Source organism: Lepidothrix coronata, unplaced genomic scaffold (assembly GCF_001604755.1).
Source record: "Lepidothrix coronata isolate B3197 unplaced genomic scaffold, Lepidothrix_coronata-1.0 Scaffold0, whole genome shotgun sequence".
In the NCBI taxonomy this organism is placed as follows: Eukaryota; Metazoa; Chordata; class Aves; order Passeriformes; family Pipridae; genus Lepidothrix; species Lepidothrix coronata.
Window position 1 is genome coordinate 6,542,942 of NW_016690180.1, and position 17,763 is coordinate 6,560,704.

Sequence of the window (17,763 nt, forward strand, 5' to 3'; positions counted from 1 at the left end):
AGGTTTTTACCTTGTTTCCTGGACTCTGTTAGAACTAGTAACAATCTCAGTAAGATTTTCAATCAGAGTCACGTTATCCTTCAACCAGTACATTTTTGGTGCTGGGTAAGCCTGCACATCAACAACAAAGTTTTTGACTTCATGCAGGTTGACAGCTTCCAGAGGGCTAAACTGAGGCTCCAGGTGAACAAAGCCTTTGTCTGTAAAGGAAAAAGCCTTGCGTAAACAACACTGTGCAACATTTTTCAAGAATGGGGTTTTCCAATGCATTAGTAATTTGGGATACTAAAATCAAACTATACCATGAACTGTAATGACTACTTTCTTATTTTCCTTAACCTCCTTGGTTGCATGCCGAGCAGTACATTCATAGTCCCCTGTGTCTTTCACTGATGCCTCAGGAATGGTCAAGGTGTAAACCAGCTTCTGCGATGGGACTTTGATATCATCAAGTTTTATCAGACCTTTTTCTTTCTGTAGTTTGGAGAAAGAAAAAAAAACTTGCTTAAATAATTGAGCTGAAAACACATCATAATCTAACCAGATGCTAGATTCTACCTCCTCTCAAAACAAGAATAATTTATTGAAAAGAAGAAGACTCCTGTGAGTAAAAGGATGGTGAGAATGGCAGACTGTGTTATCATGAGAGGCGGGAACAAAAAATATTCCTGGGCTAGTTTTGAAAGGTGGCATATACCAGGGACTATGACGTGTAAGATGGAAAATGGAACAAAACTTTCTCAAATAATTTTTCCTCTTGGACTCATAACTTACTTAAATAAAACATGGGATTTGTGTTCACAACCAGGTACACTTCAATTACTCCATTTCTTCAGTGACCAGACTTTTTACATGGGATACTCTGAAATTGCCTGGGATGGGCTCTAACCAAGTTTCACTGAATAAAATTTTTCACTGCAAAAATATGTCACACCATTTTGAAAATTTTCAAGGTTCTCCAAAAGTTTTAAGATTTTCTTACTAGATGTTTCTCATTAGTTAATAATTACAGTGACTCTAAGAGTCGTTTCAGTTTATACCTGCATGATGAAGAACACTTAAGAATATATGATTCTTCATTGTCCTTTATTATGCCTGAGAACCAGAGTTTAAGAGAACCATTTTAGAGGTTCAGACCTTCAGTAGCAGAGCTCTACTGAGATGTCCAACACACCTAGATCTTTCCAATTTCACATTTCTTTTTTTGAAGCAGCACAAGACCTGAAAGACAGATCCTCAGAGGACAGACTGCTAGCCATACCTCACTTTCCTCTCATGCTTTGCATACTTACTAACAGCAAACTCTAACTTTTGGGATTGACTTTCCTTTATGATAACTTAAAATTCAAAGAGCTTACTTTGTTTTCCCTCCTCAGCTGTCCTCATTCAGATAAGAGAAGACTATATTACAACCCCACCCTCTTTTCCAGTAAGTATTCCCCAGAAATATTGAGGGAAAAAAGAAAAAGAAAGAGAGATTTACCACTTTCCCGGGATAATTCCACTGTAAATTAACCACCTCATTGTCAAAGACCACACAAGTTACTACGATGGTCTCGCCTGTTTTGTAGACAGTTTTAAGAGCTTCAATTTCAACTGGAAGCTGTGAAGTAGCTAAGAGAAGAGAGAGAGAGACCTCATTTAGTTTTAAAAAGAATACTCTTTTCACATGGTACAATTTCAGAGGGAGATTTCCATTTCACTTCTTCTACTGAGGAATTATCTGAAAAATTCAGTAAAATTACTGCTGATCTATACTGATATAAACAATTAATATTTAAAGGATGAAGTGTACAGGCATTAAGTTCAATCCCACAAAGAAATTATCCACTCATAAAGTTTCAATTAGAAGTTCCTATCTCAAATGCCCCTGTGAAAAGGCATTTAGTATAAAAGAAATCTCCCATTTTGCTGATCAGTGACTGTCTTTGAGAATCCCTTGCTGGCCAGGAAAAACATTTTCAAAGTAATTGAATCATGATGTTTTTCAGGCCACACAAGGTTCTAAAATTCAAAGCCACCAAGAAATGCCAGCCTTTTAAGTTATGTTTCAGCAAATAAGATGAAAATACATGGACTACAGAAGTCTTTTCTTGCAACCATTTAGGAGAGAGAGAGGAGATGGGAGAGGAGATAAAGTTAGGGACACCTTATTCTTATCAAAATTAAAATTAATTTTAAGTAAACTCACAACTAAGTAACTGGCAATACTGACAGAGGAGCAAGGAGCTCATCATTGGGGAAACATGATATAACCGTGTGTTGCTGGTGCTGATATGGCTCTTACAGTGTGAAGAAAGAACACAACTATTTTTTTTTATTTTAAACGAACAGAAATAGATACCTCTTATAATATAGACGAGAAACTCATCGGACTTGAACTCCACGCCTTTAACCACTGTTTTGCATGTGTATGAGCCCGCAGGAAAATTCCCTATGAAGCCTTGTTTGGTGTCATATAAAGCATACACAGCCTTGTCTAAGCTGTCAGTTAAAGTCACTTGAGCATCTGGGTCACTTGTCCGACAAGGGATAACTGTGGGATCACCTTCTTCTACTAGGATGAACTGGTCTTCTGGTATAGAAGGAACAAAAGGCATGTCTGGGTCTGTAAAAAAGGAGATGTAGTATTACACTGTCTTGTTTGTAGCAAGCCCACATACAAGAATTGGATGTCAGTGGCCACTTATAGGTCATAACTGAAATTTGTAAAGTTCATTATCCCAGTTTTTCAGAGATTGCAGGTAAGGCTTGCTAACTGAATGCAGCATCTCGTTTTAGCTATTTGATGTGACATGTAGTGAGAGATTTCTTCTAAGCACAAAACAAGAAAGGACTTGGGCTCCTTTGTGACAATTCAGGATGCAGGATGAAAAAGGCAAAAGATTCTCCCCCCAAAATGCTAAGTGTTATTAATCACAACTCACTCATTTTAAGTTAATTTTTTTTTTCCTATGGTATTGCTAGCTGTCTCCTAACCAATATATAAGCAGTGAAAAAAAAAATAGAAGTAAAATGAAAATCCAGCCACTTTCCAAGTCAAATAAAGTAGAAGTCAGTTTCATGTTGTTTATGTTGAACGCCACTAAAGCCACATTTCATCAAAAATAGTTCAAGGTACTTATCTTCATGTATTTCTAACATGTCCAACATTACAGTTATGAGACATAGTTAATTATGGTCACAGCATGTGGTTTTCAAAATATGGTATTCAACTAGGAAAAAAGCAAACAAACACCTGGTAGTTTTATTTCTTTTAAAGTCAACAAAAAGCATGCCAACTTTCCTACCCAGCCAATCCAAAGTCTGAGTTTAAAACATAATTGCATAACGTTATGCATAAAAAGCACAGCCCTCCATTTGGCCATTCAGAATAAACAAATAATCCCTGCTAGCCTGAAGCTTCTGTGCAAAGCTTTATAATAAAATTTAATAAATAGCAATCCAAATCCCTCCAACAATAGACTTTCTGCTGCACTGGCAGGCTCTTTGTAGCAATATTCCAAACACAGCGCTCCATTCCAAAGACACTGCCAACTCCATGTATTCATTTTCTCACTGTAATTTAAAACAGAAACAGGATTCACCTAGTTTGGTTCTCTGTGTGCTGTTAGTGAAAATAGGATATTGTGTGAAGTCTCAACGTAATCCTCCCTGGCTAAAGTGGGTTGCTACCACCCATTGCCCTCCTAATTCATTGCAGAAAAAACAATTGTAAAGACAAAGTTTAGAGTGGAAACAGAGACATCCTCTATAATTTGGAGAAAAGGATATGTTTTTGCATTTATGACATCTTGATGGTTAGAGAGTGGAAAAAATTACAGGGTGTCTCTGCCTGGCAATTCTGGTAGGCTGATGTCTAGAGGCTTTTGAAAACCAAACTAAAAAGCCCTCTTGAAGAAATCTTCAATCTCTTGCCTTTATATTCCTTCACTGTGTGAGTTACAAGACTACTTAACATAAAAAAACCTCTTCTGGTGATTTGGTTAGAGGTGTTTGGAAGTCAAGATACACGTGCTAAAGCTGGCAGCCTCTGCTGAAACATCTTGTTTCAAGAACAAATGCGAAGATTTTACATTTGTTGTGAGAAATGGAGAAAGTCTTGGAAGAATCATTATCCTTGAATCACACATCATGAACTGAAAAAACTTAATGCCACTGCAAAACAGCCTTTAAAACAGGTCCTGTTACTGCTTCCTGACTTTTTCCCCTTCCAGAGTCTCCTTTGCCATTATAGACATCATCTTCTTCAGAAAACACTGCAGTTTTGCAGGATGATTTGTAATCTTTTCTTCTCTCTTTTGTTTCCTATTATGAATATTTGCTGCAAATCAAGTGGCTTGATCTTTTCTGGCCCTACAGTATTGCCCCTCTCCCCCTGAACCCCGGACAATGCTGAGGAAACATCCAGAAAGGCCATCAGTCATGGCTCAGCCTCTGGTGCCTATCTCAGCTATGAAAATAATGATTTTCATCCGGTGGAGAGTGTGGAAAACATTTAAGCAGATTTCCAGTCTAAACAAGGGGGTGAAAGGGCAATGCTGGGAGTAGGCACTCCCAAAAAGAGGGGATGTCATTTCTTCTGAATGCAACAGGTTTTCCATCACTAAAGAGAAGTGTAGCACAGGGCCTGGGAAGGCTGTGTTTGCTTTGAAAATTACAGGGCACTGCATGGTAGCACCATGCTTTTAATCTTGCATCAGACCAACCAGCAAGCACACTTCTTTCCCGCCCTTCTGACAGTCACCCCCGAGACATCTCCGTTGCTTTATTATTCCCAGGCCCTGTGGACATCTGAGCTTTTTCTAGATCTCAGTTCAAGCCTAATTCAGGTTAAGAACAAGATATGGCCTTCCTCATCTGGCAACTGCTTTAGTATCATACATGGCACTGATTCAGTCACTACACATCCCAAAATATCCATCCAAGTCCTCCCTGAAAGGACTGGCATTTATGCTAATCCCCACCTGGGAGCCAGGCAAACCTGAAGGCTGGACACACTCATACAGCTGGGCTGACCTGGTCACCAAGGTCTAGTATCCAGCCCCTGGTGGTCAGAAGACCTCAGGTCTGAACTTGTGAGTTCATCATTGTTCTTGAGAACTAAAACTCTCACCAAAAAAGCCGAAACCCATAAAAACACAGAGGAACATATCCATAGATTCACAAGGGCTGGTCTTGATTTGTATGTTAGACTGTGGCCTTGGGGTCAATTTCTCTTCCTCTGAGACGAAAATTGCCACCAGCAATACACCTCTTCTGAACATCCACAGTTCACCTCTCCCATCCAAACCTCCAAGTACAGCCCTGGCACCCTGCACTTACCAGGCACATAGATGTAGATGTCCTTCCCATCCACTTCCCCATCCTCCACTTGTGTGTGGTTATAATAGCAAACATACAAGCCTGTATGAGCAGCTGAGGCATTTACTACTTCAAGCACTGTCACGAAGAAGCCACTGTTGTTTTCTTCATGTCTAATGTCTATCCTGTGACTTCCCTCGGTCACTGGGTACTGCCAGCTCACTTCACTGTCTCCAGAGCATTTGAGTGTGAAATTGGAATTCAGCTGTACCACCATTTCATTCCTATTGGGAACAATAGTCGGCAGAGGAAGCTGGCAAAATGTTAAGAATGGTCCTGCAAAAAGACACAAATAAATATCATATGAACACACAGAACAGCCTCAGCATGGGGACGTGAAAGAAAGCAGACAGGATCCAGAGCAGCTATTTTTCTGACTATTTCAGATCTGCTGATGTCCCAGGAAATTTGCCCTTGTCAAAAGGCAGAGCTTTGCCCAAGGGATGGCAAATGGCTTTCCTTTGAAATGTTAAGTGTTTGCTTGCTGACTTCTGTTTGTCAAATCAAGAGGTGAAAGACAGACAGAGGTTAAGTTAGAGATAGCTCCCAATTCACACATTAGCTTTCCAGCCCCAAAGGTGGGCAGGCTTTATTGCAGACCAGTGAATCCCACACCCTGGCTGTTTGTTACAGGTATCTCACAGCTTCTTACAGACTTGATCAGGAAGCCAGCAGTCCTCTTAGCCTTCGAGTAAGCTCACAGCTGAAAGTTAAATACCACTTCCCAAGACTAACACCTGCACTTTACATCTGATTTCTATTTGTGCAGAGGGCCAGAGCAGGGGCTTAGACTGAAAAGTTGTGCATTGGGTCTACCTCTAGCCAAAATGTACAGTTTTATAGCCAGATAAAACTGCAATCCACTGAACTAGATGTTGTAGATGGCACTGGTTTTCAGATGCAATCTCCAATTACAGGCTCAGGTTTGCAAGTCTAGGTAATTTGTAGGTGGGCTCATAACAGATCCAAATCCAAAAGGAAAATTACAGGATCTACATCCTAAAAGAATGGGGAATTCACCAAGCAAATACATTCGGTGTTTCAGTCTACCAAATGATCTGTACAAAACAGATAGGGTAGTCCATGATAAACAAGCACCTAGACTCACAGTGTGAAATTACCACTCAGCAATAAATCAGCATCAGGACTCCAGACTGTCTTTGAAACCATTTTCCACTCCTGCACAAAGTTACCTCAGTCTACAGGCCCTTTCTATATTTGGCAGCCTGTGGCAAAGCCTGCCCTCCCCTCCTATCACCATTCACTCGGCAGATGTTGGGAGCTGGGCAGGCGAGTGCGGTTCAGTGGTGCAGAGTGGGAGGATGCGGGGAGCCCACACAGGCAGCCCCGCCTGCACCATGCTGCTTGAGAAACCCCAGCAGGGCACTTGGGACAGCTGGAGGTAGGCAGGCTCACTTTCCCTGCACAGTCAGAAGAATTGGGTGGGAGGAGGTTACAGCAGCATAGGAGTGCCGAAGTGGCCAATCTGGGCCAGCAAAAGTACTGCCTTCTTAGTAGGTCTTGTCTTAGCTTACCTAAGGAAAAGGCAGAAAAACCATGTCTGTAGCCAGCTGGCAACCATTTGGTATTTGTTATTATGGGCAGAATAAAAGCAAGTTTAAATATAAATTTATTAAGAATTAGGGGTGGAGAGGCTTAGAGGACTGAGAAACATTACCTGTAAGAAAACATCCCAGGATCAGGAACATCCGTGGGGAAGTACCCATAGCTGCCAACAACTGAAACAGAAAGGAGAAGGAAAGAGAGCCAGTTAATGGACTGATAACTGCATAAGACTTAGCAGGATCCCTCTTCTGCAATGCCCAAGTACAGCTTCCCACCACTCCTCATGGTGCCACAAAGAGAAACGACCCAGGGACCCCAGCTCACACCCACAGCCCATTGAGACTCACACCACTGCCCATGAGATACATGTGGCCACAGACTACAGGCAGCTAAGGCACCATAACCCCTTCTTTCAACTGGCAGTGTAAGGAAACAAGTCCCAGTGTAAGGAACCAGGTCCCGGTATATCCCCTTTCAAATGACCTGCAAGCAGCTCTGCCTCCAAGACTGAGTCTACAGAAACACCTCTGCACAGAGACAGCTCTCTTGCAGGCATCAATGAGGATGCAACAGTTTCAGGCAGCAAGTTCTGACCTTTCAGCTGCAAGTGTTTTTTATGGGAGAAAAAACACATTTGAAAGCCACTCTTATTACAAATAATACAATCCCGAGTGATATTTCTGTTTTGCCATTGTACATATGTATATATATAGCTTACAGAATACAATGGTGCTTATTGCCTATTTAGCAGGAATTCCCTTGATCAAGCAACATGCTATTTAAAACATATGCTGAAATTTTCTAATGAAATAAATCCACAACAGACTGTAGGCCAGCACTGCTACTCATATAACATCTCTTCTCCCCAACAGTGTGGAGAGTCATAGATCACATGCAATTATTTCAGCTTTCAAACACATAATCCTAAGGCATCTCTCCTGTAGCAGCAACAACAGCAGTAAGCATCTATGTAATTTTTGTGCCAGCTAACAACATTTCTACATAAAACCCTTAAGCATCCTGCTAGGTAATTTCTAAAGGAGAAGTTCCTACAATCCCTACTCCCATTGGAATCAACAGGTGTTCTGTTGGTAACTTTAGTAGCAACTGGATTTGGCCAAAAGACAATATAAATTAAAAAAACACTGCATGGAAGAGCCCCTAACCTGAAACACAGACAGAAGTTAAATAAAGGATGATGTGCCAAGACAGAGGCTGCTTTTCAAAGGTTTTGGAGAGTTTCTGTTCTTCCTCTAGTATTCAGTTCCTGATGCTGAGACAGGAAAACATGTAGGTGCAACTAGTTGTTACAACTCTGGCATTGCCGTGTGGGAGTTAAATGCTTACAACATGCCGAGGAGTGTTTCTGAATTAGTCCTGCTTTCCTCCGTCAATGTATGGAGCAGACAGCACTCATTGCAAAGCAAAAGTATTTGATACTCAAATCAAACATAAAGGTCTCAGAAGCAGGATTACAAGACTTACAAATTGCAAGCCTCAAAAACATGTACAAACCATTTCTGAAATTCAGCTAAAAGTATTTCAGCAGAGACAAGGCCTTTTGCTTGATTCTTCAATTGACAATAATTGCCATGTGTTTATGTATCTGTGTCTCATTGATATTGATAACAGACTCTTGGATATCAAAGAATTCCCTCAGTTTCAGCTTCCTTACTCATTTTTAGCACATTCATATCCTGTAATTTTTTCTGATAAAGTAACCCACTGTAACTCTTTAAAGACTTACCATGGTCTGCTTAATTGATCTAACTACTAGCCTTCCAAGACCCATAAGATGATGTTACCTCACTGTCCGCCAAGTTCCCTCCCTTTTCTCTCTGAAAACACAGCATTCTCCCCCTTTTGTGTTGTTTTACCAGACTGTTCAGTGCAAGTGATGCAGTACAGGAGGAGAAAAAACAAAGCTAGCTTATCTTTTGCATACCAGAAGCTCTGCTGAAGTGGACTAGCATTGTTGCAGAGCTGTGTATGTAAGCGAGGACTGAAGCCCCATGACTTACTGGTGTAAGTAAGTAAACGTGATGGCATTTCCAAAGTGCTGTTTTGAACTTGCTGTCTTGGTTAGGCTGTTGCTGAAATCAAGGAGTGTCTCAACCTAGTTTAAAAACACAGTGACTTAACTAAATTTGCTTTCTCCATCTGGCTATTCTTTCACAACTCAGAGCTTTGATCTTTCCTCAATGACATGTTAATGTCATCAAGACCAAAGCAACACTTCCTCACTGTGAAAGACAGAATAATGTACTGAGGATTCACCCTCATCTGTATTCAAAATCTATTTTAACTGAATTTAGTTGTATCACGAATCTGACTTAAGCATGATGAAGACCCATCACCAGCATATCCTCACACATTCTTGCCAGACTCAAGGTTTAACATAGGCGCAATTTCACACTTTAGGGTGTGAGAGAGTTTGCTCATGCCCACAACACCAAGCAGGAACAGTTATCCTGGTTTTGTTTATTTACAATCGCATACATTTTTGTGCACACTTATTTAGTTTTTTACCTTCCTTATGGCAGATCAATTATCTTTGTCCTCAACTATCCAAATCTCAGCCCTGGATAAGCACATCAGGTTCAGTTCCTAACACTGGTCCATCAATCCATAACTTGGTGTAGCCTCACTGAAGCCTGTAGCTTTATGCAAGCTGAAACCCAGTATTAACAGAACATATACAATGTAAGTTTGAGCCAGCCTTAATTCTCTGCATACCTTGGACTTTGCTAGCTAATATATAAACATGGACACGTAGAGTAAAAGCTAAGTGATGCCATGAGAGCTTTGCCAAATTCTTTGCAGGGGATTGCCCAGGGTAAAAGAGTCATTGGATTTATATAAGTTTCCAAAGGATCTGACTGAAATCCTGGTATATCTCTTGTGCTCTTTAGTGATAAAAAACACCCCAAAACCAACCAACCAACCAAACACAAACCAAAAAAAAACCAGAAAAAATAACATCTGAAGAACTTATCAGCGAGGAGTCAGTTTTCCAAACACTAACTGTCAAGTGCTGGTTTAGTACCAAGTAAGGTTTCATTGACTGTACCACAGAAGAAAAGGTAAAATCAATGTCCAGAAAGCCAATGGAAATATGTGTTCAAAAAATTATTATATTCCTAGGTGATTGCTCTACATGACCTAAAGAGAAAGAAAGGAAGAGGAACCAGAAGAGCCAATGGTATACATTTTTTTCATACTGCTGTAAATTAACGGAAGACCTCTTTCAAGAGAGAAAACTAGTCCATCTACCAGAACACTGCAAACTACTGGGCTGATTTCCTGCCAGCTACCCAGTCACTACAGTTCATCCTCTTGGCCACATGATGGCAATGTTGATCCACAATAATGAGCCAAATTTCTTGTCCAATAGAGTGCAACGCTAGTCTCCAACGTACCAGATAGAATCTAAAAATCTAGGTCTCCTAGATCAACTTAAAATTCAAAATTCTTGCATTTTAATTTCATGTGATTAAAAAAAAATAAAATAAAACCAAACTGGTCCCATTTGCTCTATATTTACATAAGGGATAGAACAGTTGGGTTGCAGATCTTGGCATGTAATGATATGATTACCCTTGCTATAAGAGAGCTGGGTAATTTCAGTGGTGATTTTGTCAGAGTGGCAGTCTGTCCTTCTGGGAAAACTGATCTTTTCCAGGAAAAGTTAAGGGAAACCTAAGAAAAGAAAGAAATATTTCCATCTTGCGGTGTTTGTCAGCATCTGAATGTAAATGTTCAGTCAGGACCTCCTGAAACGTTTCTTGGTTCTCAATTCCCAGATTGCAAACTCAGCTGTCTGCAAGAGCAGCACTGCCCTGCAGCAGTAACATGGGGCTCTGAAGGTTTCACTGGCAAAAGGTTTAAACAACAAAAGAAAAAGTCTTCAGTGAAAAAGACTGGTATAAACATTCTCCAAAAATGAGGTTTGTTCCTCATTCCTTTACAAGTGTTTGAATCCAGCATAGCCTGTACATAGGAAAAACTATGCATCAAGAAAAGCCCAAGAAATAAGTATGCATCAAGAATAGTCCAGTGCTGGGCTCCTACATACGGCAGTGGTTGCCCTCTAGTCAGCCCCAATTCTTCAGCCTAACCCTCAAGGAAAGAGTCCCTCAGTCTAGAAGCTAAAGGTGGGAGGGGAAATTGCAAAGTCTAAATTTTCCCACTTGATCCAAAGAGGATTTTCCAGACTGTCTCAGCAAACAGAAAAGAAAACAAACAAAAAATAAATCAAACCAAAACAAACAAACAAACCCACCAACACCAAAACTGTCACTTCCAAGGAGTACACCTTACTTGTGTTCTCAGAATCAAAGAACACGTCAGATCCCAACTCATGTGTTAAGAAGCATTGTGTGGAAAAAACTATCCATATCTGTTGACCACAAGAGCTAGGAAGCCTAGTTGTTGTAAACTATTCCCTTGGGTGCCCATGTAAAGCCTTATTATCTTGAAAGAAATGAGTCAAGCAGGAGAGCAAGGCAAGAGGGAGAGAAAGGACAGCTTGCTTTGTGGTTCGGGGATTTTTTTTAAATTATCAGCAATTCTAGCCTACCACCAAGAAAAATCACCTCTCAGAAGTCATTCTTGTGTCTTTAAGTCTTTAAAAGAAGCAAAGAAAACATCTTCTATTAAAAATTTTAGTGTTCACGTGCGAAAGTGCCATTGTGGTCATGATGAACTAAGAACGAAAGCAAGGCAAGGATTATATCAATTTATACATTTAAGCCTCATTCTTTAGACCAACTGGTATAGCTGGAAATAACCAGCGAGGTCTGCACTATGCAAGACTTCTTCTGTCTATATTCATTGTGCTTGAATCCTAGCTCGATGCTGCAGTACAGAAGAGAGGTATTTTATTAAAATATTTATTACTTCCTGCTTTCTTGAAACCTAATACTTATATATTACCCTCAGAGCCGCATGAAGATTTCCCATACATTAACAAGCTATCAACAGTAAAGATAGCCCCAATGCCCGATGGCAACTGGACTGGCACACCTCCTGCTCTTCAGTGCCTGGAGAAGAGTACCAGAACAAGGGATCTCTTTTAGAAGCAGTGAGACAGTGCCTGCAGACTGACAGAGTTGGTTTACTTGTGGACTCCTAAATCCCAGTGTTTTGTGAGGTCTCATTTTTCTTCAAACTTTTTTTTTCCAAGCTTTGAGGTTGGCTGAACTGCTGTTTAGCTGAGGCCGTTCTAAAATGCTTATTGTTAACTAGAAGCTAAACCCGAAGTCCCTTGCTGGGAGATCTTTCTAGATCATTTCTAGACCCAGAGTTAAAAGTCGGATCTCCACAGTTCAGATTTTGATCAGCCGATGACAGAGGAATCTTTGATGCCTGTCTCCTTGTTTTGATCCTGTCTCTTGCCCCATCCAAGGACACAGAGTTTAGTCAGCTGAGCTGGGAACCCAGCTGGGCTCTGCATCGGCCCTGGGAGATGCCAAGAGCATAACAAGCCACCCCGCTTTCCTGTGTGTCCCGTCGGGGAGACAGCGGCCTTCTACAGTCAGCCGGGACTGGGGTGTGGATGGTGGTGGTGGGGTTACGTTCACACCCTCAAGCCCCCATCAGGCTGCAGGCACTTGACAGACCCTGTCTGCCCGCGGGGAACCCAGGCAGCAGCCCCCAGGGAGAGGGGAAACGGCACTGCCGCGACTCCTGTTCGGTCCGCCGCCCCTCGGCGGGCCCGACGGCTGGAGCCGCTGCAGATCAAAGGCTGCCCAAGACACCGAGCAAACCTAGCAGAGATGGCAGCTCCCAGACACTTCGCTGTTTGTCTGAGAAACAATAGGAAAGCCTTTGCCAAGTTGGAGAGACTTTTTTTTTTTCTAATGCGAGGTAGCCAGGAAAAGTACGGGAGACGGAGAGGAGCAGAGCAAAGACGTGTCTCCCTACGGAGCTACGACCCGGCGCTTCTTCTCCAGCCCTCTCCCTCAGGTGAAGCACGAACCCCGAGGGCGCGGGGCCTGGAGAGGGTGCGGAGTGGGACAGACGTGGTGCCACACCTGGGAGCTGAGGGACCAAGAGAGAGAGATGTGTCTGCAGCCCCGGGAACGGGTCCGTCGGTCCCCGTAAGGGCCGAGGCGATGCCCAGCCCTCCCCGGGCATGCAGCCTTGGGCCCCGGAGGAGCGCTAGGAAACCGGAGGTTTGCAAGAGACGCGCCGAAAATGCCGTCGATGGGGCGCTGGAAACATGCTCCCGGCGCGGGTGGGGGCCAGGGCATCGCCCCCGCCTCTGCTTCGCAGCCTCCTCCCCGACGGGGTGCGGGCGAGCCCCGGGGGCTGGCGGCTGCGCCCCGGGACTGCTGCTGCCTCCCTAGATCTGTCGCTGCTGGCTCCAGAAAAAGCTGTCCAAGTCCTGTTGTCTGGAACGGCTCCTGAGCTGCGGGATCCGCGTCCAAAAATGTTGAGCAATACCGCGGACAGCCAAAAAGCCATTTCCTACTTGCTCCTAGGACTTTTCCAGGGGACTCCAGCCTGGCAGAGGCTGGCAAGTTTGCAACTCCGCGCTTAACAAAATCCTAAAGTTGGCCGCGAAGACTTTGCCCTCCCCCGGGGTAGGAGGCAGTGCGGTCCAGCAATCCGGCGGGACATGCGGCAGGGCTGGCGCTCCCGTTGCGAGAGGGACTGTAAGCTGGAAAATCTCCAGGTACCAGCCCTGCCTAAATTCAGCATCTTCCCTGTTGCTGAGACATATAAAAAAAAGACGGGGCTCGCAGGGATGGAGATCGGGTCGCCTTGGGGGTGTTGTGTACGTGCTCGGGACCTCGGGGCATTTTAGGCTACTGGGTCAGGGGGAATGAGGTGAGAAAGGGGGTCTGAAGAGGGGAAGGTAGTGAAAAACAAAGGGTGGGGGAAGGGACGGGTGAGCAGCGGGGTGAAGGAAGCGAGGGATGCGAGAAGAGAGGGAGCCGCTTACTTTGTCGGTGCGCTTTCCCACTTTCCCCCCCACGGGGCGGACACCGCCGCTGCCCACGGAGCCCCGGCAGGTCGCTCCCACCCCCGCGGTAGGAATGCCGCGCGGTGGCCCCCGCCGTCCCAATGTGTTTGTCATTAGCGCTGCCCGCGCTCCTCGCCGCCGCACCCCGACGGCCGGCGCAGCGCCGGCTCCCCGCTCCCCTCCACGGGGCCGCCAGCGCCCGCCGACTGCGCCCTGCGGGAAGAAACCCCACGCCTATCTCAGAGCATCGAGGGGGGAAAAAAAGGAAAAAAAAAAAAAAAAAAAAAAAGATACCCCCCTGACAAATCAATAAAGAAAAAATAGCAAGATAAATCAGGAAAAAAACGTGAGAGTAAAGGTGTAAAAAAGAAAAAGGTGGGGAAACTGCTAGTCACCTCTTACCTTCTCCTTTACAATCCGCAGCCCCAATCCTGCAGATTGTAAAACATCCAAAATATGTCCACGTCTTTTGTGACTTTCCCCGCTCAGCCGCGCTCTTTCCCTCCCGCTTGCCCTCCCTCCCGATCTGACTGTAATGGTCTCACAAACCGCGTTCCGTAATTGATTCAATGTTATAGTCCATCCTTCCAAAACTAATCATTTGCTTTAAGTAAATAGCTGTCAGGAAATGAAGCCCCCCTCAGGCCCCTTCAGAATAAGAGCTGTCCTGGCTCGCCCGGCGCCCCCAGCCCCGCGGCCGGAGGCGGGCGCGCCGGCGGGAGGCTCTTACGCAGGCAGGGGGGCCAGTCTCTGCCTCCAGATTTCACCAGGCTCGCAGGGGAGGGGGAGGTTAGCCATATGGCAGGGGCGAGGGGGAGGAAAGGGGGAAGCGGGGAGTTTTTGCGCTGCAGGGGGAGAAAAAAAAAAAAAAAAAAAAAACACCAACCCAAAAAACTTTTATGAAAACTCAGAGAGCTCCCAGTTTCATGAATGAGCCTCAGACCCTCCAGGACGGTGGGTCTGGTGCCGAGCTCGATGTCCACGGTCACAGTGCGAGTTTATGGACGGGGAGTTTGATCTGGAAACGAATTCGCGGCTTCCTCCTGTCCTTTGTACACCGCTGAGCTCGGGCTTGGGCTAGAGAGACGGATGGACGGCCGTGAGCCAGCCAGGAGCAGGAAGCACTGAGAGAGAGAGGGAGAGACGAATTACTAACATTTATGAATGAAAGACACAACGAAAGGTAACCTTCAGCAGGAGCCAGCCCCCCCAAACCCCGCAGCTCCGACGGGACCGAGAACGCTCTTCTCTTCGTCTCTGCCTTCGCTTTTCCCAGCGCAAACAGACCCTAGTAATAACCAAATCAGGGGCACGGCAAGGGCCAGAGGTGCCGGCGGAGGCGCGGGCAGCGCACGTCCGAGCCCGTCCTGTTTGAACACGCTCCAGACGGAGCTTTGATCCCCACCGGGGAATCAGCGCTGAGTATCTCTGCTTTGTTGGCCGTCGCTATCTGCTGGCGATAAGGGGTGGCCGAGGGAGCTGCCGGGGAGCTGCCCTTGCCGTCCTCCTGCTGTAGGCTCCGTGCGGAGCGAGGCGAGCGCGGCCGGCGGGACGAGGCGATGCGGCGGCCGCGGGAAAGGGGGCAGTGCAGCCCCAGGAACGGAGCGGAGCGGAGCGGAGCGGGTCCCTGCGCGCCGCCTGCCTCCTGGGGAGGGTACCGGCCCCAGATCTGCGCCCCAGGGCTTCTCCTGCTTCCTCCCCTCCCCAGTCTGGCATCACCACCACCCGCATCTCTTTTTCCCTTTTAATATTAAACAAAAGAAAAGTTTGTTCTCAATGTCAAGAGCCAGGATCCAGTGGTTTTTCTCTTTACTGAGTGAAGCAGAATTAAGCCTCTGAAGCGAAGATGCCCCGGAGGGAATGGGTACAGAAACGAGAACCGACTCCCATGGAACCGCGCTCACACTGGGGTACCCTTGTCTGGGCTCGCAGGGTCCCCGGTGGCGCTCCCGGCCCTTTGCACGCCCTCCACTAGTGCATCCACGGCTCGGGTGAGTGCACAACCCCGCTATTGCTTCCACATGTTCCTCCAGGAAATCATCGGAGTCAGAACTGTGAGCAGCCCCTGGTCGGAATGCTAACAGGATACCGTAATGCTTGTGAATAAACAACAGGCTCCCAAGTGAGTCAAAAGTATGGCAAAAAAAAAAAAAAATCCCCCGAAACCAAAACAAAGTAAACCAAAATCCAACACTAAACAACCAAAAAACAACACGGGGGGGAAAAACTCACACTGCACCCTGGAACTCTGCATCTGGGAGGGCGAGCGTACCTAGTAGCCTGAACCCCTTAATTTGTGGAGGGAAATGTTCTATCATGACTTGGATCAGAGCTGTGAGGTCTCGCAAATATAAACCCCGCGAAGATGAGCGTCAACTGTCTGTGCGCCCCGAGGCGATCTTGCAGGATTCGGTCCTTGATGTATCGGTGTGAGCGTGTCTGGTTTAACGTGCGGGGCAGAGGTGGTGATTCCTGGCGAAGTATCATCAGGATGGGATGCAATGCGAGAGTTACTCTTGCGAAAAGAAAGGAGCAAAATGAAAGGGGAGGAGGCGCCTTCTGGTTGCAATTACCTGGCTCATTTGAATAATGCCTTTGTCGTGATCGTTATCGAGAGGTCGTTAACGGCTTCCACGTGGGATCTCACAAGACCCAACGTAAAATAAAAATTACAAACTGAGGGACTGGCAGAGCTGCCTGCCAGGCCAGGCTGGCGCTGCAGGCGGGGGCCCGACGGCTTTGTGAGGACAGAGACGGCGGTGTCCCGTCGCCCAGACCCCCTTCTGGGGAGCGGTGATACTTTTCCCTTCCCTACGCTAAGGGCCCGGCTGCGCCGACCCCATGCCCGCCGCCCCGACAAGGACCGAGCCGGTGGGAGGTGGGCTCTGCCGGTTCTCGTCGTTGGGCCGAACCCCCTCCTCAGTATCGGTGGTGTCTGTGGATTGGTTCCGCGCAGAGGAGGTGGTAGTTAAAATAAACCCTCCGGGACGTCTGCTGAGCTCTCCCCCCCGCTCTGTGTGGTGCAGGGGGGTCCCGTCCAGAGAGGCGTGGGGGACGTGGGGTTAGCTAGAGGACAAGCTGGGGGTGGGGGAACTTTTTACCATTGCGGCCCCCTCTCCTCTCCCCTCTCCTCCCGCCTTCCCCTTTCCTGAAGGGCTGGAGCATAAAGTATCCCGCTAGCCTATGTTTATGTGGCAACAGATGGAAGCTGCACACGTCTTAAACAAAACTGCGGTGCCCGAGCTAGAGCTAGCTCTCGACTGTTTATGCTCCCAGCCTACCCCCCGGCCTGGATGGGTGGGTGTATGTCCCGTTCCCGGGCCCGCGGCGCCAGCAGAAGCCGGGTATCGCGGGCACTGACGGGGCGGGTTATTGCAGGGCGGCTCACTCGGCTCTAGGAGGCTTCCGAGGGGCTGGTAACTTTCGAGCCGCTCTGCTCAGCATTCTCCTCCCTGGGGAAATCCCAATTTGTTGCAAGTAATAAGCTCTTTCCTGCGGCTCTCTCCCAAGGGTGAACCGTGAAGCGGTTGGCTGGCTGAGCCTATTGGACAATGCAATGGGTGGCTCATGTGAGGTCCGAGCGGCCACCGGCGGGACGGTGCAGGCGAGAGGGTCCCGCGGGAAGGCCTGCCGTGGGGCCGCAGCCTTTTGACTGGATGGGAAAACATGTCTGGGTTTGATTATCGTTACCCACGTTCAGCGACGCACGGAATGGGAGTCACCCTTTTTACCTTTTAGAGCAGGAACCCTCGCCTGGTGAAGAGCAGCTACAGTGTGGAGCAGAGAGCCCTCAAACCCCTGAGACAGAGAGAAAACAGAGCGACCTATCATAACTTGTCGCTATAAATCCGTGCTCACATCTG

General features: G+C 46.2%; 1 protein-coding gene across 6 annotated transcripts in view; it reads right to left on the reverse strand.

Moving 5' to 3' along the window:
• Window positions 1-17,078, reverse strand: part of PDGFRA (platelet derived growth factor receptor alpha) — a 37,052-nt gene extending 19,974 nt beyond the window's left edge. The window contains exons 1-8 of one of the 6 annotated variants that reach the window (XM_017804880.1): window positions 16,474-17,078; window positions 14,787-15,024; window positions 7,043-7,103; window positions 5,326-5,640; window positions 2,345-2,608; window positions 1,484-1,614; window positions 303-474; window positions 11-200 (exon numbers count right to left, since the gene is read on the reverse strand). In XM_017804880.1, coding sequence (XP_017660369.1) covers window positions 11-200; window positions 303-474; window positions 1,484-1,614; window positions 2,345-2,608; window positions 5,326-5,640; window positions 7,043-7,091 — 1,121 coding nt within the window. In that variant the 5' untranslated portion in view covers window positions 7,092-7,103; window positions 14,787-15,024; window positions 16,474-17,078. Of the gene's footprint in view, window positions 1-10; window positions 201-302; window positions 475-1,483; window positions 1,615-2,344; window positions 2,609-5,325; window positions 5,641-7,042; window positions 7,104-10,527; window positions 10,634-14,295; window positions 14,538-14,786; window positions 15,025-15,187; window positions 15,358-16,172; window positions 16,287-16,473 lie in introns of those variants that run through there. The other 5 variants (XM_017804899.1, XM_017804907.1, XM_017804870.1 and 2 more) reach the window with 5 other exon arrangements.
• Between the last annotated feature and the right edge of the window lie 685 nt (window positions 17,079-17,763).